The sequence below is a fragment of the Rhamphochromis longiceps genome, linkage group LG5, assembly GCF_057381845.1.
Source record: "Rhamphochromis longiceps isolate RC_006_pf linkage group LG5, R_longiceps_female_GT1.1, whole genome shotgun sequence".
Taxonomy (NCBI): Eukaryota; Metazoa; Chordata; class Actinopteri; order Cichliformes; family Cichlidae; genus Rhamphochromis; species Rhamphochromis longiceps.
Window position 1 is genome coordinate 28018850 of NC_140561.1, and position 25920 is coordinate 28044769.

General features: G+C 38.6%; 1 protein-coding gene across 3 annotated transcripts in view; it reads left to right on the forward strand.

Moving 5' to 3' along the window:
• mtss1 (MTSS I-BAR domain containing 1) overlaps nt 1-25707 on the forward strand; it is a 78331-nt gene extending 52624 nt beyond the window's left edge. The window contains exons 5-15 of one of the 3 annotated variants that reach the window (XM_085407083.1): nt 261-352; nt 437-511; nt 11947-12104; nt 12207-12314; nt 13260-13357; nt 13974-14049; nt 14963-15139; nt 16667-16795; nt 18754-18904; nt 19404-19430; nt 20727-25707. In XM_085407083.1, coding sequence (XP_085263209.1) covers nt 261-352; nt 437-511; nt 11947-12104; nt 12207-12314; nt 13260-13357; nt 13974-14049; nt 14963-15139; nt 16667-16795; nt 18754-18904; nt 19404-19430; nt 20727-21859 — 2224 coding nt within the window. In that variant the 3' untranslated portion in view covers nt 21860-25707. The remainder of the gene's footprint in view (nt 1-260; nt 353-436; nt 512-11946; nt 12105-12206; nt 12315-13259; nt 13358-13973; nt 14050-14962; nt 15140-16666; nt 16796-18753; nt 18905-19403; nt 19431-20726) is intronic. The other 2 variants (XM_085407081.1, XM_085407082.1) reach the window with 2 other exon arrangements.
• Nucleotides 25708-25920: the final 213 nt, after the last annotated feature.

Here is a 25920-nt window from a genome sequence, read left to right on the forward strand (position 1 = left end):
AATCATAATTATGCAAATTCTCATGACCATTGATCAACAACCACTGACCAAAACCCACTGATCAATGACCATGAGTACCATTCACAGGTAGTTGGGGAATGGCTGCAATCACAGCATTGTAAGATGGCGAAAGATGTACCCTTAGGCCCTTATTGGAACTTCACTAAAGTGCTCTTTTGATTTACAGTGTTAATTATTTTTAAAAAAATGTTTCGGCACAGTGTTTTATAAAGTGAGTCTATATCTCTTTTTGCCCTCAGGTCCCTCTCAGAAGGTCTCATCACACCTCTTGAGTTGAAAATGGAGGAGTGGAAAAAAGTGGCCAGTCAGCTGGATAAAGACCACGCCAAAGGTATGTCAACAGGCTAGCACGCACTCACAGACACTTAGGCAAAGACAAAAGCTTCCTCACTTTCTGCTTTTTCCTGTGGTTCAGAGTACAAGAAGGCCAGAGCAGACATCAAGAAGAAATCTTCAGACACCATCAAACTGCAGAAGAAGGTGAAGAAAGGTAAGAATCACCACCTTCATTTCACCTCCAGCAGGTTTTCAGCTGCACTCAGACAACAGAAAACAAGAAAAGGACAAAACAGTTTTTTCCCCATGTGTATATACAAGTTGTAAAACATGGAGATATTACAGCTTATTCATAGAAGGCTCCACCTTCTATATATGTAAGCCATCTTCCACAGTGAGCTAATCTCTGTAGTAACAACATGAATGTTTTCGATCCTGCCTTCATTGTGTTAACATGAGTGTTTTCAGCTCTTTGACGGATTATTTCATGGCCATCCTTCTGTCATCTGTGCCCCAAGAAAAACCCAATCTTAAAACATATTTATGTATTAAAAGAACAACTATGCACCACTTTGGTTTTAAGTATATAAAAAAATTAGCTCTTTCAAAGTTTTGACATTTTAACTCAAATACTGTCTCACCCCGCAAATATCAATAGTAAACAGTCACCCTTGCTTATTTCTTTGTACTAATTTGGAGCATCTGGAGAAATAGTGGTCTCAAAAACTCATCTATCAAATGTGATACACCTAACTTTATTGGGTTTAGAAATAATCTGTAGTACTAAAACTGCACTGTTAGTTTTGCACTAGAAATTCTCATTGACCTGACCTGTATGGCGATGGAACTTGTTGTTCCTTAAATTGTGTTCGGACTTTGGGGTAAATAATGACTTGTTGACATGGGGCTTGTTGTTGCTACCTTGCGACTGTTTGATCTTATCTCAGGGTGTATCTCCTTCGGGCTTGTTAATCTTGTTTGGTCTTGTTGGTCTTGACTTTAGAATTACGTGGATTTGTTTCCACTTACTTTGTGCTTCTTGGACTGCTTGTGTTTGATTTGGGGCTTGGCCACTTTTAGCACAGTCAATATGAGATTAAATGTCTTCCCTACCCAAAATGGAGGGGTATAGTCAGCTATTGTGCTTATAGTAATTTTGTAATTGATCATTATTTTAAATCTGCCAATATTTTTTCACTGAATAAATACTGTGAGAGCAGCCTCTGTACAGTGAGGTCTGAGGTCTGACTCCAGGCTTGTCAGTTGGACTTGTGCCAGAAACCAGGCATACTGGCAGGCAGATACCTGTGCCACTCCCTCCCCGGTTATCAAAGTAACACACCCTACAGTTGCAATGGTTGCAGCTAGCCTTGACATCCCATTACCAAACAAACTGAAAGCTTGCTAGGAAGGACTGCAGAAGGCCTTGTATGCTAGAAAGAAATAAATTTAAAAAACAAAACAAAACAGAAATGCCACAAATGCACACGCTTGCATTCATAAACATACATGCATACACGGAGATTGAAATGCAACCTCAAGGCCTCTATACAAATATCTTCTCTGTCCTGTGGCTCTACAAAATCCAATGGGCAAATGCAAAGATAGAAAAATAGTTTGAGCACACATCACAAGTGCAGACCCGCCCAGGGTAAACAGTGATGCCTGTGAATTTAACATCCCTGAACACGTTTCTGCTACTCCTATTCCTTTTTGGTCCTTAATTCTGTTTTCTGTCTTTTTTCTGCAACATTCCCTTTATTCTGACTTCTGAGCTCAAAATGACTGACCACATTAGTTTCAGGCAGTCTAAAAGATCAGTAGAAAGTCAGAGCATTTGAAGAAAAGTTTGGGTTAATTACAGCTTGGGTCTATGGTTTCAGCTGTGCTTTCTACTTGTAATGATAACGCTGTGCTGAATATGTAAAGTTACAGATCTCACGTATCCGCCCTGAGCTGGTGCTGTTATGCGGGAAATTTTTATCTAAAGCTAAAAAGCTTTAATCAAGTTGATGCTAAAAATGTAGCTTCTCTGAATGTAGGTCAGTTTGAAAGTGACAAGCATATAGACAAGGCTGGCAGTGTTTCTAATCATCCCATGTTTTACTGTAACACTGAAAGTATTATAAAGTTCTCTTTGAAATAAGCTTGTCCAATGCAGTAATTGTTTATAGAAATGATGGACAAGGCTGCAAAAATTGAAATTGAGGTTTGAATGAACTGTACGCTCTCTATGAGAATTGCAAAGCTGTGAGAGACCATAAGTAAACAAGTAAGCAAAAGCAACTCAAAGACAGAGACTGAACCACAGCTTCACATGTTGTCACCACGTAATCACAGAGCACACACACACGCACATGAGAGCATTTTTTTTCCCCTCCCCTGCACAATGCACCAAAACAGTCACCAATCAGGGCTTCACATTATAATTATCCTGCTGTACAGTGCTCTCTGTGTGTGTAGACACCATATAATAAGTAGGGACAGACTGAGAGACTAACTGCTGAGCCATTTGTTGGTACAAGGAGTCTTAAACAGAAATAAAGCCCACTGCGTTTTGTCATTTTATGGATTAGCTGTATTGAAGATGTTGTTTTTGTTCAATCTTGTTCCCAGTGAAGCTTTGCAGTATTGGATTTTTTCTGCACGATCATAGTCCAGACATTGATATTGTTGTATCATAGTTACACCTACATGAAACTATGTTGAACTCCTGTATTTTTAGCAGTTTTCCTCGCTGTGCAATCATCTTTTGCCTCCTCCTCCTCCTCACAGGCTCATTTTTGTAGTCTGTTTTTGCTGATGTATGTTTGAATTAAAGGAAGACCTCATAACGGTAAACATCTGTTCCTTCACTAATCATCTCATCCCATATGATTCTCTGTGTGTGAATGTGTACAGTCTATCATTATGTGGTGCTTAACCACTTTCGGATAGGGAATCTACAACTGGTGTGCGTGCGTGCGTGTGGGAGAGAGGCAGATGATGGGAAGAGTATTGGGGAAACATAAATAAGACATAAAGGTGATTTTAAGTGTTTTAGAAAATTGATGTCATGTCTTTTATTGTCAACACTAGTTCATAGCTCGAGTTTTACTTGTTTTCACATTTTAAAAGTTGCACTACATGTCATCTACTACCTAAAAACATGTTCGGTTGAGTAGAGGTTAAGTTGTAGAAGTTGCAATGATTCACTGCATTACAAGTGTTTTCATCAGTAAACAGCACTTTCAAATTGCTGTTTTTCACGGGCGTTTGTTGGCAGCGCAGAAGATGTCGAGGAAATGTCAGATATTGCCATGAAATTTGAATTTCTGGTAATTTTCCAAGCACAAGAAGGTCACTGCCTCAGCCCCTTAGGCCTAGAGGAGGTTTTTACATGTAAATAGCCATTCTGTGAGCTATACAGATGCAAATCAGGATAGTAGAAGTTACTTCAGTTTCTAAAAGGTAGTCTCATCTTTTATTTCTGTACCATTTATTTTCCATAATGCATTGTAATCAGTGATTGTTAACTAGACTTTAATAGTTAATTTTAGGAAATTATTATGTTATTTTATTATTGGTTCAACGTTCTGCCCTCTAACGTTTGCCTCTGCCACCTCACCAGCCTTATATTTATACATTTTATACTTGCTTTGTGTTTATGCTTTCTTTAACACGAGAAATATAAACTTAATTTATAACAAAATGTAGATACAGAAGAGGGTAGGAAATGAAGGGAGATTAAACAAATCTTGCGTGGTTGATAAACTTAAACATCCTTGTGTTGCTCTGGTAATAGAGGAGGAGGAAGAGCATGAGAGTGATGGGTTAAAGTCATCATCTCTATGACTCAGCTGTGTTTACTGTATTTAAAAAAAGATGGATAATGGAAAAATGCATTAAGAGGAGAAGTAGAGAGATTTGTAAAGAGAAGACAGTTGAGACAGAAAATGTGACGTGTAAACTCTGGAAATGGAATAAAAATAAAAGATAAAAGGTGGAAAAAGGGCAGCACGGTGGCACGGTGGTTAGCACCGTTGCCGCACAGCAAGAAGGTCCTGAGTTCAATTCCACCATCAGGCCGGGGTCTTTCTGTGTGGAGTTTGCATGTTCTCCCCGTGTTTGCGTGGGTTCCCTCTGGGTACTCCGGCTTCCTCCCACCGTGCAAAGACATGCAGCTTGTGGGGATAGGTTAATTGGATAATCCAAATTGCCACTAGGTGTGAATGTGTGAATGAATGTGAGTGCGAATGGTTGTCTGTCCCTGTGTGTTGGCTCTGTGACAGACTGGCGACCTGTCCAGAGCGTACCCCGCCTCTCGCCCTATGACAGCTGGGATAGGCTCCAGCGCCCCCCGCGACCCTGAAAAGGATAAGCGGAAGCGAATGGATGGATGGATGGATGGAGGTGGAAAGAATAACTGATGCCATCAGACGCTGGGGATGACGACGTTCATAGTGAGGAGCAGGAGGAGGAAGCAGTATTGTTGCTTTGCTCTAAAAGGCAAGAAAGAGTTAAAAAAAAATCCAGAGTGTAAGAGAATCGAGCGAAGCTTCATGGCTGAAGATGTCGAAGAAGTGAAGAGAAGTATTTGATGGTGGAAAATAGTGAGGACAAAGGAAGAATATAATAAAGATGAGAGGTTGATAGAGCTGGAAAGCAGAGTAAGGTAAAAGGACAGCAAGAACAATGAGGTAAAAAGGAGGCGAGTTGATTTAAGAGATTAAGAGCAGGGAGGTTAAAGGACGTTAAATGTCCTCATTTGAATATCCAGACAGTTTTTGCATACAGCTTGTGCTGGTTTCAACCTGCCTTGGAGAGTGCTGCAGAAACCTTTGACATCACCTAAAACTGCCTAACCACCTGTCTCACACCAAAGACATCATCAGCATGTGACGCAGATGGTCTAGACTGTTTAATGAGTAAGCTTTTAAAAGCAGCTGGACATCAGCATCAAAATTAGTCATTGTGCTTCAAAATTATTTTGCAGGCATCATTTGGCATTACAAGCTGTTGAAATTGAACAGTCTTCATAAAACTAAATACTTGCCCTCTATATTTTTTTTATTTTACCTTTGTGTGCAGAGAAAGTCATTTTGGTTATTCCCCGGGCCCTTTCTTTTTTCTTTTTTTTTTTTTTTAAAAAGCATGGATGTTTTTACACTAGTTTTAGTTCTAGTTAGCTATAATAACCTTGCACTAAATAATGAGAGATGGTATCAATATATGGATATAATTAAAGAGGTCTTAATTGATCTGCTAAGCCTCCAGTACCCAAGAACCAGGTTGGATTTGCTTTCTCTGAGTGAACAGATCATATTTTGGCTCAAGTCTAATTCCTTGGGTGTGTAGTTGGGTATGTTTTTAGGAGTTCATTTCAGATTGTGTTACATTTTTGGTCCATGGAAGATGTAGTGGTGGCTGGGAGGTTTTTGAATTCATACTTGAGCTGAGTTACTGTTGTCACTATGAGGAATTTTTCAGATGAACTCCACTAACAAATGATAATGGCAAAGTTTGATTAGGAGAAATCTTAAACATTAAGTTAAATGACAGTCATGTCCTTTTTTATTTTCAATTTTCAGTTTTGTTAGATTTTTAGATTCTAAAGTCTAACAAAACTGCAAGTGACACAGAGCAAAGAAATGTTCGTTTTTTAAGTTTGATGTGGAATCTGGTTAACCATATTTTAGACACAATAATTGCATTTAATACAAAGAATAATTCATTTTATAGCTGCCCACAGCTGCTTTTTCCTTTTGGGATTCTGTATTTTTTACAATTAGTAAAGTTGTATACAGTAATACGAATATCTTCCACATCTGCATTTACCTTTTCACACTTTTGTATTTGTATTTATATTTTTGATCTTTATAGCAGCAGTTTAGAGCAACAGTTACATCAATGCACTTAACATATGGGAAGATAAATACCCTACAATATTAGTGAGAAAACCCCAATGGTCACACGATCTTACTTAGTAAGTAGACATAAGTAGACACTTCAGAACCAGGCACAGTAAAGGGGGAGTGTTGTGCAACGGCTGGTTTTGGGGGTAAGAGGAAAGATAAAGAAATGGGATCATGGAGCGATGAGGCCAAAATACAAATTAAAGGAAAGAGGAGACAAAAGTTAATGACATGCATTAACAGCATATAAACACACGGGCGGTGAAAAGAGTAGTAGTCTGAGCCTATAGCAGCATAACTAAGGGATGGTTCAAGGTCTCCTGATCCAACTTTATCTGTAAATTAAAAGGAAAGTTTGAAGCCTATTTTCAGAAGTAGATCGGGTGTCTGTCTCCTGAAGCCAGACTTGGACCTGGTTCCACAGGAGAGGTGTCTGATAGCTGAAGCTCTGCAACTAGTTCTACTTTGCAAACTATAAGAGCCACAAGGCTGCACTTAGAGAGTTAAGTGCTCCAGAGATAATATGATACTATAAGATATGATGGGGCCTGATCATTCATTATTTAACCTTGCATTTACTGCAACCGCTGCACCACCACTGTGCATTATATATGTATTCGGGGCCTGATTTAGTCTATTCTTTTGTGTCATTAAGTCTTATTGTTGTACAAAAATAAAAATGCACTATTCAGCCATGCTGTTGCAGTTTACAAAGACAATATTCACTGCAGCTTGTGTGGAAGCAGCTCCACACACTGATAAGTGACCTCTTTCCTCATACTGTTTGACTGACAGATGATTACAGGGAAGTGCAGTCCAGAGGAAAAAGATTCCTCTCATTAACTTCTCAGGTTACATGTGTGTGACTTGAGTAGAATTAATTTAGATTTAGCTCTGTTAGATTTTGGCTTGCCTGAGGCATTTTCGTTTGTGTGTTATACATTGTTAAGCCATAAAAATCTAGAGATTGAGAAAATTAATGTCAAAATGGCCACAGGAACAAATTCTCAAATGCATTGAGGTAAGCTGGAGCTACATTTGGAAGCATCCATGAGGTGTTTTTACATTATGTCTCCCAGCTGGTGAGAATTAGCTTTGCGTGAACTGTGTTTCACCTTTAACGGCATGAATTTGCAGGATGGAGCTTCTGAGTTCAGGTCTTTGTGTTTTTGTGGGTGTTGAGCTGGAGCCTTGTAGAAACAGCAGCCTGTGTGTGTTTCCACAGAGCCTAGAAGTCAGACTAACAGCACACGCGGACACTGAGCTTCTGTTAGCAACGTGAAATTATCCTCAGTCTTCTCCATGCTCTCACACACACCTGAGGGAACAGGCTGTGTTTAGGTTGAGCTTAACGTCTGCACAGAGTCTTCAGTGTGTGTGTGGGTTTGTGTTTGGCTGTGGAAATTGCTTCTCACTGTTTTTCACAGGACTTGCTGTCCCCGTCTCTGTTTTTCCTACTTCTCGCTGTTGAAGTTTGAAAGAGGTCTTGTTTGCACCATGTTTGCTGGAAAAATATTTCAAGCTTTGTTAAAGAACAGTTGAACAGAAATCTGGTGAACAGATAAGCCCGGGGATCAGTTTGTGGGATTTTGCAGGTGGCTGTGAGCTGTAATATGAGATGTTAGATGGCTGTAATTCTTCATTTGAAACAATCATCTGCTTGCAAGTGATGGAGTTCAGTAAGAAAATATTGCAAATAAAATGTAGTCAGTATGAAAATACTCACTATATCATATAGCCCAGTGGCATCTATCCTAACTGATAGTGTTTGTTAACTTACCTGCATTTAGGTTCTCAAACTAAAATTCATCTAAGGCTGACAGATAAAAGTGTCAGAGACTATATAGATATTCTTTGAGCAATATCAAGTTAAAATAAAATGAAGAAACTGTGTATGAAACATGAAAGCTGCTGCTTTGCAAAACATGATACTTTGAATTCTTTGAAAACTTCTTTCACCGCCTCTGGGCTTCATTTTTATATCCAGTGGTTGTTTCCACAGTTGGGTGGTCTGCAGGTCAGAACTCTGTTTGTCCTCTCTACCTGTGGGTCTGAACCGCCAGACTCAGACCAGACAACACTGTACCAAACAGTTACACCTACAGACTCTGTTATTCCTCAGTGGCACTTAATTATTCCTGAAGGGAAATCTATGAGAGACTTTCTGTACCACTAAACCTGGTAGTTAACCTCCCTCTCCTCTCAAAGAGTGTGTTGTGCTGAAGCATGTGGAAAGTAGAGCTTAATACAAGTTTCAAGTCTGTGGAGGCAGACTTCCCGCTTCAATTTTCAGTGTAGGGGGTTGCCTCTTAATTTGAGGGTATTTAAAGGCTTGAGATCATTGCGTTGTGGGGATGAGCCACAGATACTGATTGTGTTGTCACTTGTACTGAGCTTTTAATGCAGCCATACTGTGACTTCACATATCTCTAGTAGAAATCTAGACTATAGTGGAAAAGGTTTTTAAACTGACCCTTTGCCTTTAACAAAGAAATAAATAAATAATCCACCCAGGAGCTTTGGACTGACAAGACTTGCTTCTAAAATTCATTTGGTTACATCTCTGCTCTGTCACATTCTCCCCCATATCCTTTGAAATGTTTTTGTAACATTCTCCTCCTCCAGTAACATTGAATGATTCACAGTTCAGAAATAATCCTTATTGCTTTGGTGACATCAAACATCTGTTGAATTTTGTGGAGGAGCAGTTTGCACTGACATTGACTTTCTTTGTGCTCACAGTGGCGACACATGGAGCATGTGTTATAAATGCCATAAAACATTTAAGTCATGTCTTTTACACACCATTTCAGATTGCCTGAAGTGATTTTAGCTTAACTTCAGTTTCAGAATCTTTCTAGTGCAACAAATCGGTCAGATTCTTAAGGGAATCCTGAAAATTATCCTGAAGAATTTGGTCTCAAAAATGTGCTTTGCTTTTTGTTTCTCCACTTGGATGTTTGAACTTCGCAGCAGAATGACGTATGTGCCGGTTCTGACACCAGAAGGCTGTTTTTACGTTTGTCTGCTGAAAAGGGGAAAGTTTCTTTGCACTCACCTTAAATGAGTTTAGCACATGTAGGTACAAGCAGGTCCAGTGTGCAGCTTACAGAAGTGTGATGTGGAAACTTGTGGGCTCCAGTGGAGAGACGCTGAGAATCTTGCGTGGAAATATCTGTTAGTTATGCAGCTTTGACCTTATACTACAGCCTGTCAGTGTGGCATGAAGACTGTTAGTTTGGAGTGGAAAAGAAAGAAATGAGGGAACGGATTTGATCACAGTTCACTGAAGAGACAGAGCCTTCTGTGAGCTGGTGAGAAAAAAAAAAAAAAGTTCTTTGACTCAAAAGTGTGTATTCAGGAGTGTTTTGGTTTTTTGGGTTTTTTTAATGGCAAAAATTACATTTTGATGATTGTCAGTGACGAGTCCATATTCATAAAAACAGCCATGACCGTGTGTGCTGGTGCAGGATGCAGTTGGCACATTGTAAGCTAGCTGAAAGCTGATGGAGCATTTAAATGGATTGTTTTTTGTATGTAATCTTTATATTGGAACCTTGGAGTGCACCAGACTGAATAAATTTGGAGAAAAGTTGATGCTTTTTGAATCAAGGATCCAGGACGTTAGGATTTCAGTCTACCAAATACTTGGCATTTAACACAACTCAGCACTTTGTGTGTCATATTTGAATTCAGTTGTTCATATATAAGCCTTTGCTCACTTTATCTCAGTTAATGTGCCCTCTTCAGGTCTAATGGCTGGCGGTGTAAAAGAATAGACTCTGTATCAAAGATTAAGACAAGATGATGCCACCCATTAGTTACCGAAGTTTTGTTGTGAAACTTTAAGCAGACTTTTTTTTTTTTTTTTTTTTTTTTTTTTTTTTTACAGTTGCCATCTTGGTGTTTTCTAATTGAGAAACTAGGGGATACTACACACTCATAAGAGGCCAGCTGCTTTATCTTACTTTGTGAGTCAAATGAGGACCATAATGTAAAAAATATATATAATTTGGTTTTAATAACACTCGAAACCAGCATTTGAGATCAGAGTTTCACCTGGAAAGTGTTTCCTAAGTTTATAGAGCAATAGGGTAATTTTGTCATGGACTAACAAGGAGTTATTCCCTAATGGCCATTAGAAAGGTTTCAGGGTTTAGGCATCAGCTAAGCATAATACCCAGTCTGCTTTACAGGGAGGAATAAGAGCTAAAATGGTGATGACAGAACTGTAAAATATCATCTTCAAGGCAGATCACTCCTGAACTGTCCCATGGCTAGCTTTGTGAAGGCTATTATTGTCTAACAAAGACTCGAGGTTGTTGCAGTGGTGAGCTGGGTTTCAGGGCTTCTCATGACTCATGTGACAAGCCTGGTATGGTTCACATGCTGGCATAGAGTCCAGTAAACAATGTAGTAAATCAAATCAAAGGAGTCAGAGAAAGGGAAACCAATGTCCGTTTCTCTTCCTCAAACTCAAATTCCATCCCACTCTAAAGCACCTCAATTACTCAGAGCCTTTTACTGACACGTTATTGAAGGAATTCTAAGCATGCAAGATGCCTGTTAACGACAAAACGCTCAGTCTTCTTAATCTGAGCTGGGAAATCCTACATTGCCATACTAATTTTCACATTTTAGGCACTTATCCTTCTGTGTGTGCTGAACATAAGGCCGGGCAGGGTGTGTGACAAACAGCTGACTGCGTGTGTGCGTGTGTTTGCATGTGTCTCTTCACTGCTTTTATGTGGTGCTGTTCTACCCTCTGGTGGTAGCATATGGGTAACACATTGTGAGCCTGTGTGGTTTCCTTCACACACAGTATTGCTCATTATAAGGAAGAGATGTTAATGTTAATGTTGTTTATAAGAACTGTGATACTTGCTTTGGTTAACTGCCTCCACACCATGAATACACCAAAAGCAAATATTTTTAGATTTAACATTAGCTGGTTGTTATATTGCAGTAGAAAGTTGATCAAAAAGTTAAGGATGGATTTGTGAAAGTTTTTACCACAGATGGCGTGGTGGGAATTTTTTCACTGTTGTGTAATCAAGCATCAGGACATTTGCATAATATCCTCATTTTTCAAAAAACAAATTAACGCCGAATCAAATTAAAATTAAACAGTGGGAAACATTGTGGTGATAATGTAATTAAGTGCAGACTCACAGCTTTCATTTGATGGGTTTTACACAAAATAAATGTATATACTGTTACAAAATTACAGATGGTTTTTAAACATAGCATTTTTCACAGGTTTAAAAGTGTTTGGAAAACTAAAACGATGCCTATCATTCATTTGCACGAATTTCTATGTAAAGTTTCTGTGTGGTTTCCTCCACACACAGCTGTTTCATTCCTTGGGATTCTTTTTGAGATCTTTACTGCAGCTGCCTTCTGTTTCTGCTTGTTTGTGGTAATTTTATCCTCAGTTTTTCCTTCCTGCAGTGAAAAACATTTTTAGATGAGCTGAAGTGGAGAAGTCAATTTCTTTGCCTTAAGGGTTTCTTGAGTTGCGTTTGCTGTACGTTTAGGGCCATCATCCGTCTGTACGATGGCTCTATCATGAGCCTTTTCTTCTACATACTCTTGTCCTCTCATCATTGTTCCAGGAGTGTGTGTGTAATACTGGTGATTTGTATCATGAAGCTAAAATATCAGAATTGCTTTGGACTACAGACATTTCTGCTGTCTCCATATATTTCTATCATCTGGACCGATCTACCATCAGTTCCTCCTGTTTGTGTTTTAGGGAAGGATGAAGCTCGGGGACAATTGGACAACGCGCTGCAGGACGTCAATGTGCGCTACGCTGTGCTGGAGGACACCGAGAAGCGAGCTGTGTGCAGAGCACTGATAGAAGAAAGAGCTCGATACTGTAGTTTTGTCAGCATGCTGAAGCCTGTGCTGGTCAGTTGTGTGTGTGTCTGTGTGTGAAAGAGGGATACAGAACAAGACTTTTTCAGACTTTTTTTATCTGGCAAAGTAAAATAAAAGGAGCTTGTCTTGTAGGACCATGAGATCAACATGCTGGGTGAGGTGACACACCTGCAGACCATTCTGGAAGATCTGACAAACTTGACAGCTGAACCCAATAAACTTCCACCAGCCAGCGAGCAGGTACCTTAACCATCTTCTCCATCTTTACTGATCTCTCAGTTTTTCTCTAGCACCCTCTGCAGGCCTAATATTACCCTTTTAGTGCTATTACTCTGTTTTCCCCAGATTTGGATTCTCTGTGGTGGGAGACTCTCATCCACAAATATTTTAATTGCCAAGTGCTGTGACAAGTTGACAGTAGCTCTTGTTCTGCAACCTTGGTGAACTTAATGTTGCAGCACACAGATCAGTTTTTGCAACAGGTTATGATTTGTGGCTCTTCCGCTTACTGCAGATCAAAGCAATTCAACACATGGAGGTGGGGCTTCTCTAAAGAAGTAGCCCAGCATGACAAACCATTTAATCAGCAGGTCCTTGTCATTTAAAAAAACAACAAAAAAACGAATTTGCATTAAAAAAAAAATAAAAAAATTCATTTTTCCCCCTTGAATGAAAAAGATTAAAAGAACCTTAAATTTCAACATAAGAGTGAAGACATTGTTTTCTCTGACAGATTATAAAAAATGCTCAAGCTGCCAGAAACATTTAGGTGGCTGTTAATATGCCTGGAAGGCCCCGCCCAAGTACATTAGCAATTTCAAGGCAGATGATGTTTTGTTTTTTTATTTTGTGTCTTATTTTCAGCAAATGTCAGAAAAAGACTACGACCAACAGTGATTGGCTCTACTGAAAGTGCTGTGTATGTATGCAAAGCATGGTTTATCTGCGAAGACCCATCTTTGTCCAAAAAACTACACGCTGTATTTTATTTTGACCCACACTGTCATTAACTAACTTGGTTCTGGTAATACCCACTGGAGTTGCAAATGTGTATTAATCCACCACTGAATATAGTTCCAGCTTCAGCACTTCCTGTATTTCTGAGCTTTATGCCTTCAGTAGAAACATCCCAACTTTGGAAAATAAAAGGAAAAACACCACAGCTGTCTTTTGTGTGTATTACAGGTGATCCTGGACCTTAAAGGTTCTGATTTCAGCTACACCTATCAGACACCTCCAGCTTCTCCCAGTAACACTCTCTCCAGGAAGAGCAGCATCAGCAGGTGGGTTACACACCAAAGCTGATATCAGTTTACAACATACAGTATTTCATATCACTTCATTTCACATTCTAATAATATCAGTGTGCATTGCTGCTTTCTTTTCATTTTGATGTTTTGTCACAGTGTTTGTAACTTTACTGTGTGTACTGCACTATATTTAAAAATCACACCTTAAACTTTGTTTCTGTGCAAGTTGATGCAAGTCAAAGTTAAATCCAGGCTCAGACTACATATTTTTCTGAGTTGTGATAATCAAAGTGTCAGATTGGACAGTTACAGTCATAAAGTCGTGCCTTTTTATGACTGACGCACATGAGAGTGTGCACGTTGTGCAGAGGTGATAACTCGAGATGTCCAGGATGAGAGTGTAAACAGACAATCACAACAAAGCGTGTTATATTACTGGCTTTCGGCTCCATTTCAAACTTTCACTGAGCTTATAGCAGCAACTTCATTCCTCTTTCACTTTGTTGTGTTTTGCAGTGTTTATGGCTTTTAATTCTTAAATAAGTTCTTTATTATGTGATTTTCACATTCCAGACAGTCGCTGCTTTTTTCTTTCTTTCTTTCTTTCTTTCTTTCTTCATTTCTTATTTTCTGTGTCTTGGCCTCATAGCTACCAGTCAGGATCAGTGAGACATGTTCCCTCTTTGGACTCTATCAGCTGTGCTGTGGATGGACTACACATGCAGGTAACGCACTTTTTAACCTTTGTTACAACAATTTTATTTCTGTTGTTCTCAAAAATACTGTTAAGAATATATTGTACACTATGTGGCCAAAAGTACATGGTCATCCCTTTTCACACACTCCTGTGTCTTTTAGCTCAGTTTTTTTATTTCCAGGACAGTAATGGTAAATCTTTCTTATATAATTGTAGAAAGCAACTTCCTTCTAATTCAGATGAACTTTCTGCACTGCATCCATACTGTGCTTGCTAACGTTAACAGAGAATCACTTCATCCTCTTGTCCAAATATTTTAACATTTGGCTAAAAAAGGTGTATATATGTAAAATGGCAGCACCAAAAATGCTGTACTGACAGTTCAAAATGCAAAATATAGCTGAGGGCACGGTGGTTATGTCCATCTTTCTTAAATAGCTTATGGCCGACGCTTCCAAAGTGCATTTAAAATCAGCCTGACAGTTGTGTGTGTGCGCTCAGCTTTAGGCCAGATCCCCCAACCTCATTGTTGGACTTTAAAACCTTTCTGGCTGAATGGGAACAAATGTGGGCAAATGTTAGCAGCAGATTAATGCCCAGAAATCACAAGTGTAGCATTTGGGGCTGTCCATTGATTTCTAGCCATATACTGTACATCAGTGATATTAAGATACTCTTATTTCATTCAAACTTATATACTTTATAGTTTTAAATCAAATTTCTGCAATAAATAAAGCAAATTCTGGTCAAATATTTTCAATATCTTTAAAGGTGCATTTCACTTAAATATACCATTCCTGCAATGCTGTACACTCCACATTCTTCAGGCTTCATCCACATTTTAAAATGACACTGTCAGCTTTAAGGATCTTCAAAATAAAAGCTTGTAACAGTAACAACAAAAACAAACACATGCCACTCTAACCCTTTCCTGTGTGTAGCGCTGCTCCTCCCCCTATCTGCTCACCGGCTGCGATGAAAGCGGTCGATCTCTCAGCGAAGGGAACTCCCCCTCTCGCCTCGGCCGTCACGGCAGCCGTGGTCGCTATGGTTACGCAGCTGGCTATGGCCACCGCCCCGCTGAGAGTCGCCGCTTTAGCCGCAGGGATTTGAAAACTGTGAGGAAAAAACTATATAACTATTACATTCCTCCCGACCACCCGAGTGCCGTCCTGTGATTTTGACCCTTTTGTCTTCCATTGGTGTGAATCTGGTTTCAATGTCACATTGGCTCCAGCTATTTTACCTCTTTTGTTTTTTTTTTAATTCCACATTTTTTCATCAGCTCACACCTTCAGTTTCACCTTTAATTGTCTACGGCCTCCTCCACCCTCAGTGTCCCAGGATGGATCTCATATCTCAAATCCATTTTGTTGTAATTTTAGACGTAATTCTTGATCCCATTCCATAAAAAATGTTTCTGAGCCTTCACAAGTACAGTTCTAGGGACTCTGTAATTGTGTGAGTATTTGCAGTATTTGTTTATTTATCAGTGTCTTTTCTTTTCTTTTTTTCATTCTCTTTAAAAGTGGTTTTGTGTCAACTTTTTTATGCTTATGTTTCAGATTTATGTGTTACAGTTAAGTACTGTACTAATATTCAATTAAAAAAAACCTTACTTTTCTTGATAGCTTTTAGACTCAAAATGACACTTCTTTAGAGTTTTTTTTTTTTTTTTAAGGAAAAAAAAGTCAGGTCTCTTCCCTGACTGCTTTCTCTAAGCCAGGAGTTTAGCTGGAAATGCTGTGGTCATTTTAGCTTAGTTGATGTTGGATTTTTGGATTAGGAATTCTAAAAAACTGCCCATAATATATTTTTGATATACGATCACCTGGACATTTAAAAGATTCATAACATCCCACTCCTTATTTTCAGTAGCAGTGAATGTAATAATTTGTTTTATTTAAAAAAAAGAGAAAAAAAATCAAACCCGTCCACTAATGGCTTTACACAAAGCCAAACGTGACATATTTATTTTACTTTTTTCCTTGTTAACACTGTTATTTAATAAATAACACGATTGCTTCATCCCACCTCAAAAGCAAGCCTTCTCCTTATCTCAAAAACCTGTTATTTGTCTCCCGCCGCTAAGACGCCCTTTCTGTTCTTGAATTTTGGCGTAATGGCCTTTTAAACTGGTGTCATTATTGCTGTCAGTGGTGTCTTGTCAGTCGTCCTGTAATAAAAATGTAAATTTATGTTTAAAATTGAGGAAATTATCTCAAAATTACGTGAGAAAGAACAAAATCATTAAGGGTTCATGTTGCTGTTGAATGAGGAACTTTTATTGATATTTTTAAAATGACAAATAAGTATTTTCTGTGTGATGTTTCTCTCAGTAAAACGCTGGCTGAACTGCTAACATGTCGTGTTGATGGTCTAACATCAGCAGCCATTATGCAAGTCTGATATATAGAAAATAGAGCTCGTTTCTTACACATCTGATTAAAACTGATGGCTGTGCTGACATGGATGTAAGTTACAAGCTTTTATTACAAATGTATATTCTGTCAATTTCTTTCCACCAGAGACTTTTATGATGGCTGAACAGAACTATACTCTCTGTACTCTCTGCGGTTGATTTGTGATTCTACATTTGATGATTTGTACCTTTGATCCGCTCTGACTTGGTTTCTTAATGACAGGATTCAGTTGGGTCCACCAATCAGCTGGCCTCTGGGGGAACTGGAGGGGCGGAGAACGGCCTCTTGGCCCCTCCACACAATGCCTACATACATGGAGAGCGAGCTCGCGCCATGTCTGCATCTGGAAAGGTAAAACCCACAGAAAGCATATTTGGATTCTGGTGATTGTTCTTGTAAAATCTCATCTGTATCTTTCAGTCTACATGAAACTAACTGAAACAGTATTTGTGTGCTGTCTAAAATAATTTAAAAAACAACAAACAAACTGTGTTTGCTTGGAAAGCATACGGAAGGAATTGATGCCATCTTTATTGAGACTGGGAGGGTTGTTTGTGTATTATAATGTAAACCTGCAACACTCACAACACAAATGTTAAAACAAAAACCCAAAATATTAAACATTTTTAAACATCAAAGCTGTAGCAGCAAACAAACAACACTAAAGTGAAAAACTAATAAAAAGCTAAATAGAAATTAAAAGAAAAATACAAAACAATACATGAATGTATTTAAATTTCTGTTTAAATAAAACAACAAAAAACCCACAAACTAATAACAGCTGAATTAAAATGAGAAAAACCACTGTGGAAATTGCTGAAATGAAATGGAACTGTAACAAAAAAATTCACGAGAACGAATTAAAAATCAAAACTAATGATAAATATTAAAGTAAAATAATGCTGTACTAAACATCCCTGAAGACACGAGTTTATTTTACGTTTATATTTTTTGTTTACTGATCCAGTCTATGAACTAAGAAAAAGTGTATTTTCAATGGTATATTATAGAGTTCAAAAACAGCGGAATTGGATCCACCAGAGGGCAGCAGGAGATCAGAGGACTAAAATGATCTGCACCCCTAATCTTATGGCGGCTCCTCTTCTCTTTTGTTTCTTTCTACTGTTATCAGTACCTTGTCTGTTTTGCTTTCCTCCTTTTCTTTGTCCTCCCATGTTCTTGCTTCCTGCTTTCAGGGAGTGACAGGAAGAACCAGGAGGTGCTGTTATGGCACTCCACTGTGACAGTTTAAGTGCTTCGGGGAAAAAAGAGAAGTTCTTTGTATTTCATCTGTGTGAAATTGTCACAGTTGATGTTCTCAGCCAGCATACAGATCCTTGTGGTGAACTGGTGTTTTTGGTGCTAAACAGGCTCTAAAAGGTGGTTGGTGGTTCTTGTGCAAACATCCTGTGGTTAAACGCACAGGTGATGTTCTGAGTCTGACAGTCATGGAGTTAAAACCACAAAGATGACATTCAGAGCGGGCTGCTTCTGTGGTTTTTCTCTAAAGCAAAATAAATAAATAAAAAAACTTGTTCCAAATACTCAAATTACATGCATCACTAATTGACTTTATGAATTAAAAGACACCTGAACTTATTTTACCTGGAGCCCTGAACATGCAGGCATATTGATAACCCAGCAGGAGGCAGAGGACGAGCATAGATTATTAAAAAGTCTCAAAACTAACAAAGTTGTGAGCCACTTTGTTAGCTTTGTTTGTTAGCTAGGTTGATCATATGCAAAAGCTCTTTTACAGGGATTTTCCTCCATAGAGGAATTTTTGGTGTCTCAAGTTGATTTGGCTGGAAATAATGAAAACATTTACAGAATGTTAACACTTTAAAAAATGAAACGTTAAATAAAACGTATTTTTATTCATGATTATGATCTAAATGCACTGCCTTTACTATATTGTGCTTATTTACCTCGTCACAATCCCGAAGGCCGATTATGAGCCAAGAAAATGCCTTTCTGTCCTATTTCTGCTATTGAATTTTATTTTTATAGCACTTTTCAATCCAAAGTAGTTTATTATAAAAAAAATAAATAAATAAATAAATAAAAGGGTTGCTAAAAATTAATGCTGAATACGTTTAAAATATTTACATAAAATAGCACAAACACCCCCTGTCCTCCAACCACACTTTCAAAAGCTTGACAAAAGTTTTGCGGATGTCACTTTGGACAGAAGCTTTGACCGCTGGATGGTCAACAGTGAATGAGAAGCATGATCTTGCGGGAGTATATAGATCTTTCGTTAGTTGAAAAGTTGTAACCTCATCCGTCTCCTTCTTTCACTCCTTTAGCCCTGCTTGGCCCAGGATCAGCTGGCATTGTCACTGGGTGCGCTGAATTCTGACGCCCCGAGAAGCAGCAGAGATTCTCTGCACTGTTCCAGCGGCTATAGCACCCAAACAACCACCCCGTCCTGCTCCGAGGACACTATACACACCCACAGTGAGTACATTAAAGCACAACACTTCTTTTTATTTATACTAAACACAGCTCACTGTGCTGTTAGGATTTTTTTGTTGCTGTTGTTTTTGTCCTAGAGATAATAGAAAATCGAATTGAGCTCTTGATTAAAAGCTGTTTGAACCAACTATGTGGCCGAGACGAACATCATGTGATCCAAATACAACCTAAAGTGGCAGCAGCACCGCCAACAATAAAGCAATTAGATGTTGTGTTTATTATGAAAATGGAAACCCATTCTCTCACGGAGCCATAACCTTGGTGTGAATTGCTGCTTGTCTGGCTGAATTTCTCGGATTTACCCTTTAGTGGGTGTCATTTCTGATTTCTGACAGTGAAACTGACTCTCTTGACCTGCCTGCTGTTCACTTGTTTTTTCTGTGCTTTTCTGGTGTATCAGCTCATCTTTACTTCTTTTCCTGTTGTATTTCTTTGAGTAGTTTTGTGTTTTCTTGGTTAAACTGCCTTCCTTCTCTTCCAGCTGTAAAGAGAGATCCTCCTATCTATGGTAGGTCTCTGACTGCCTGTATATCTGCCTGCCTGCCTGTCTGCTTATGTCACGTCCAACATACCATCAAATCTACTTTTGGTTCATCTATTAAAGATCTTACATCAGCTGAAAGAGCACTGTTTATTTAAAAGAAGCAATAAACGTTGTCCTTATTTTCAAATATTAGAATCTTTTTGGCAACGATAAAATTATTAATTTTGGTGCCTGTCAGGGCACTTGTATGGCCAATTTTAATAACCTAATCATTAGTGGCTGCAGTTTCCTCTTGTTATCTCGGTTATCAAGCACAAGGAAAATAAAATCTCTCTTCTCAATTTTACAGTGTTAGTGTTACAAAACATAAGCATTTTCTAGGCTTCAGGACTGCGATTTTAAACATCAGCAAATTATCGATGATTCACTTGTGAAGCATGGTGCCCAGGAGGCAACACTTCTCTGGATAGTCACTTCTTGCTTACCCAGCAGATCCTTTAAAATAAATAAATAGATAAATAAATAAAGCTCCTTTTGTATCAAAGTATAAAGTGATGTAAAAATTGGCTAAATCTTGTGACACTGCTGTGAGGGCATCAGGCGGACAAGCTGACATTGTTTATTTTACCCATTAAGTTAATTAATACATTTTTGGATACAACGTTAATCCAGGTATGGAATTTATTTATTTATATATTTTTTTTTTAGCTTAGTCACCCAGCTTATAGGAGACTGAGGTTTCTCCCATCACACTTGCTTGCAAAGAGAAGACATTAATTACTCACATTTCATATTTCTGGTGTTGATGCTAGCAGATGAGAAGCTGCCAGAAGCATTTAAATTACGTAGTCCCTTTTTTTACTTAATTTTGGAACCCAAAACAAACAGAACATTAGAAACAAATTCAGCTGCTTTGTCTGTAATTTACTTCCTCCTGTGTGTGTCTGTGTGTGTGTTTGACCTTTTCAAATTTAATGTCGTTGCCATGAATTGACGTCTGTTTTTAACCTTATTATTTGGAACATTGAACTGGAGCTTTGCATGCGTTTTAAAAGTAATTAGGTTGCATGTTGCCCTGTTTTTGTTTGATAAGAGTTTCCACAATGATGCATCCCCTAATTGTTCATTCACAAACATGACAGTGAGTCACTGATGTGATTATGTGCTCCTGCTGCTTCTGTTGTTTGTCTGTCAGGTGAGCAGATGAGAACCCTTTACAAAAAAAAAAAAAAAATGTCACTGAGATAATCCAGAGGTAATGAAAGGTCTGCCTGAAAGCAGAGCAACTAACATTTTAACATTCTCTCCCCATCTCTGCAGTCGACTATGAGTCCATCTCTCTCCACGGAGACACTGACTCTATCTCCTTACATCACCTCTCCCACGGCAACAGCCAGTCAGATTTCGACAAGTCATCGACCATCCCGAGAAACTCCGACCTCAGATTCCAGTACCGGGAGTTCATCCACTCCAAGCGTCCTGCCTCTACTGTCAGCCTATTGGCTGAGTCCGACTTGAGTGGTGTGTCTAACCGCCAGATGCCATCCCACACGGCAACCATCAGGCGCAAACCTTCATCTAAGCCGCCTTTTCGCAGAGGAACAATCAGTGGTGGGGTTCCCATCCCCATCTCCACCCCGCAGGTTCCACTCAAACCCCTCGGCGGAACCAACGGAAGCGATGAGAACGTTTTCAAAGTGCCCTCTTCTGTAGGTTTAGGTCACAGTAAACTCTGCACCTCCACCCAGAGCCTTAGTGCTTTACCACCCTCCTCCTCCCCATACTACCAGATTGTCCCAGGCCAGATGCCCATCCCAGTGCCCATACCCACTGTTCCTTCACTGCCATCTGAGGGAGGGAACAGTGTCAAACAACAGCAACAGAGGCAATACCAGCAACATCAGCAATACAGTCAACCACAGCAACAGCACAACCAGCAATTCCAGATTCAACAGTTCCAGCAACAGATTCAGATTCAGCAGCAACAGATTCAGCAGCAACAGTTCCAGCAGCAGAAACAGATTCAGCAGCAACAGTTCCAGCAATGGCAACAGATTCAGCAGCAGTTTCAACATCAGCAGCAGCAGCAGTTCCAACAGCCCCAGATTCAGCAAGCCCAGCAGCTGCAGCCTCAGCACGATCAGTATCAGCTGCAGTTGAACCAGCAGCAGAAACAGAAGCTGTTCCAGCAGCAGCAACAGCAGCACCAGGCCTACACTACTCAGGCAGAGCCCTCCGGTGTGCCCAACAACATCAACTACCAGCCCCAGGCTCCTCCACCCTCCAGCCAGGACCAAAACCCTGAGCAGGTCACCCTAGAAGAAGAAGAAGAAGAAGGAGATGGAGGAGGCAACAGAAACATGTTGACCCTTCTTAGAGGAGTAAAGCTCAGAAGGACCATCACCAATGATCGCTCTGCCCCTCTCCTACCCCCTCCAACCAATCACAAATGAGGCTGACCAGCAGATTTTTATTTCTCTGCTAAACTGTTAAGTTTAGTTTGGTTTCTGAAGAGATATCAGAGTGTGTCAGCACAGAGAAAACTCAAACACACTTTGAAAGTGTTGACAGATTGATTTTTTTTCGCTGGAACTCAACATTGCTTGTTTTATTTTATAAATTTACTTGATTGCCCTTTTAAATTTATGTTTTAAGCATTTTTGAGACTTTTCTGTTGTTGCAGCAAACGTCTTTTTGCCTTTTTTTTTTTCATGCATTTTGATTGTGGATAAAGTTTTTGTGTGACTCAGTCTTACAGAAAGAACTTTTGATTTGATTATTTTAGTTGGTACTCACTTCCTGGTCAGAAAATGTCATTAGGCAGAACAGGAAGCTGTTAGCATCTTTGGCCTGGCTGTGTTTGATTTGCTTTCTGCTTAGTCTCCCAGGATGGCGGGGTTTATCAGTAGTTCAGTGGACTCACAGTGGTTGAACCATGATCGTGGAGTTTCGAATTTACTGACTCTGGGTCAGTGATTGTCTGGTGTATTTGATCTGAGTATTTAGTTGGTTTCTGGTCATCTCAAAGAGCCAAATGCTAACACTCGTGACTTTGCATCTGGCTTTAGATTTAAATAAGGTAGAACAAGAAAGAGTTTGAGGACACAAGGACTGGGTTTGAGATATATTGAGATATATATATATATATATATATATATTTTTAAGTGGCATATGGTCTGAGGTCACTTGATTACTCTTACCTTAGATTGGAGATTTGTGCCACTCCTGGGACTCCAAATGTTTCCTCTGAACGTGAGAGTTTGTGGAATACAATGAAAAATGTTACTGTGGGGAAAAACTCTGGTTTGCTGTGTAAATAAGCATCAAATTTTTTTTAGAGCAAAAGTCACAAATAGACAGCGGTTTGTTGGCAACTTTATGAGGCAACACTGATGTTTCAGAAGAAGCGGCTTGACAAATGTGGGTTGCATTTTTGCTAAACATAGCTGGCTATGATGAGCTGAACTGTAGAACAAAACTACCACAGGGGACTGATGGTTTGAATGTACTTTATAAGGTAAACGCTGCCATGTTTCAAGACTTAGATTTAGTCTAGACTTAGTCTTTAGATTTATTTACACAGATATTTGCATCAACAAGAATGCTTTAAACATAATTTTGTTAAAGAGATATTGTGGACAAGATACTACATGAATACCAAGAAATAGGTTTTTGGCATTTCTTGTTACTTGGTGACCAACATATACATTAATCCAAAACAACTTTAAAGTAATTGTTTGTAGTTCTCTTTATTTCCACTATTATTGGAACCCACAGAACCTATGCATCGGTTTATTCTGGTGTCTTCTGTAAATGCATGACTGAATCTGGGTGGTTTGTAGGCCATGTCGTGATAATTCATGTTATGTGCCTTTGAAGTCCACTTGATGAGTGTGCATATCCTGGTTACAATATTTTAAGGAGTCCTCCTTGTTGTTGTTCCCCTGTATAGTTATAGGACATCAATGATGCAGATTTAAGCACCGCTAACATGTTGGCACGAGGAACATTGAATAATACAGTTTTATTCACAAGTAGTAAAAGTTATGCTGAAGTCATGTTTGAAGGGCATCAGGAGCAGATGTAACTTGACAATTATTTCGATTTTTAAAAAGAGTTATATTATTATATAAAATGTGAGAAAACCATAAAAAATGTCTCGTTTTTCTAAATTACTCAGATTATATTAAACTAAGTTATTTTTTTCAGCTCTAGTTACAGGTTTAAAAATTGTTTTTGAGTATCAACAAAGACCTTGTGATTTTTCCATATTGACTATTGGAAAATTCAGAAGCTACTTATAGCACTATGCTTTTATCATTTAGACAAACATTTTTCAAATTAGTTTCTATAAACAAAGGATCTGCTATATTCAGTGAAGTTTAGGTTTTGCTTGAAGTTTTCAATTCAACTCCACCCACTGAAATATCTCTGAAACATTCGTTTTAGTTGATTTACTGTAATCAACTCGGATAAAATGCTGCTGAGCCTCAAACTGTCGTAACTTTAAATTAAACATTTTTTCTACAGAGTTTGGTTGGACTGAAATAGCTGGTTCTATTTTTGATCTTTGTTCCAATTTGGTAAAATGTTTACCTCTGCTAATCATGACCTTCTAAATCGTATAAGTCTCTTTATTTTATTTTTTATTCCCTGTTTTGTTTTTGTTTTATTTTGTTTTTTAGTTTATAGTCCTTTAAGTCACACCTCAGATGTTTTCAGTAATTAACCTGGAGTTTTGTCTTCTGATGCACTTCAGTCTAAGGCCATGAGAAATTGGGGGCGCTCACTTCCTGTGCTTGAACCAGAAAAATATAGCATCAAGTGCAGGTTAATAAAAGTTGACTAAAGAAATAATTTGTAGCTTAGCATATTTTACCATGGCAGCCTCATTACTTGGGTGTTTCCTGCTAATACAGCTGCTAAACCGATGTGTTGCTTCTAAAAGTTGCCCATCTTCTTCATTTGTGAGCTGTTAGCATGTTGGACTCAGATTGTCCTCAGTTAAAGATTTGGCGAATTTGAGTGGTTAAAATAATTTTTGTTGGAGCAACAGCTGATTACTTTTATAATAATTTAATGTGGTAGTTCTTCTGTTGATTAATCCAACAATAATTAGGTTTATAAAAGATCAGGAAATGGCACAAAACAGTCAAATGTCCAAAATCCATAAATAGTCAAATTACAATTTTAGAAATCAAAGAAAAAGGTTTTTTTTTCTTTTTGTGTTGGGGGGTCTTTTTTTTTTTTTTTTTTTAAATAATTGATTAATGAATTATTAATTTTTCCACATTGTTTTAATTCTTAGCTCAAAATTTTTACATTCTAATAAATTATTTCCTCTGATTCTTAAAACTTAAAATTTTGGTTTAAAAATTATATAAAACATGGACGTAGCTTCTATATTTAAGTGAATACCTGCATTCTCACTAATAGCCAACACGGGGGACAAATGTTGTTAGAAAAAGAAGTCTGTGGACAAACAACCATACTTCTTACTTATCTGTGATCTCCCTTTCCTGATGAGTTGTTGGGCTCTGTCACTGCTTTGAATACAACGTTATTTTCATTTTAATTCTTCTTCCTATTAGTCTCATAAAGCAAAGTGAGGGTTAGTTTAAGCTGTGCAGTGTTTCTGGGATTCTCAGATTGCCCTCTTGCTCGTGCCAGCAGTGGGTGATTTCAGAGGCTACATCCATCTTTTATGTACAGTCTGTGCCTATTGGACAGAAAATTATAACATGATAGCAATTATGATACTTTCTACCAAAATTATACCTGAAACTGCTGAGACGACATTAAAGCAGGAAAATTTAAGTTAATTCAACCGGTAAATTTTTTATTTTGGTTCGTAGCTCCTAATTTCTTTGGTGCGAGGAGCTCTGGGCCTCAGTATTTCTAAAGTTCTACTTTGAAGCTGCCTGTGAGAGACCTGCTGCATGCTGGGAAATGCAGTCTGCTTTGTGGTCAGCTGGTCCTGGTCAGTTCCCGGAGAGACTTTTGTGTACTTTTTGTGACTTCCTGCAGCTTCATTCTGATTCGTCTTTAAGCCTCTCTTTTTGATTGGACCCAATGAGCCCCACAGCAGTTGTGTATGTATATATTAGTGCTTCTATTCCTGGGAGAGATCTAAGTCTATAAATCTATATAAAGATGTACGTATACGTATCCTGATTGTACTTTTATTTTGTTGATTTATTATTGATCTGATGATGTGGTTGGTTGGATCTGATGCTGCCAGTGATCGTCGCTCATCATATTTTTTTTTGTAGAAAAGCTTTAAAGGAGGAAACCCAGTGAACTTCCAGGTCTTTGAGGATCTGATACCTGATTGGACATCAGACTGTTAAACAAAAGGACTGAAAGGACATCTAGATGATTTAAACCAAGAGAATGTAGACATGTTCTGTTCTTCATCTTTTGACGCTCGCTGTGGGATCAACAACAACAATAATAATAATAATAATAATAATGCTGATGCTAATTGGTTCTGGTATTTTTTTTTTGTCTGTGT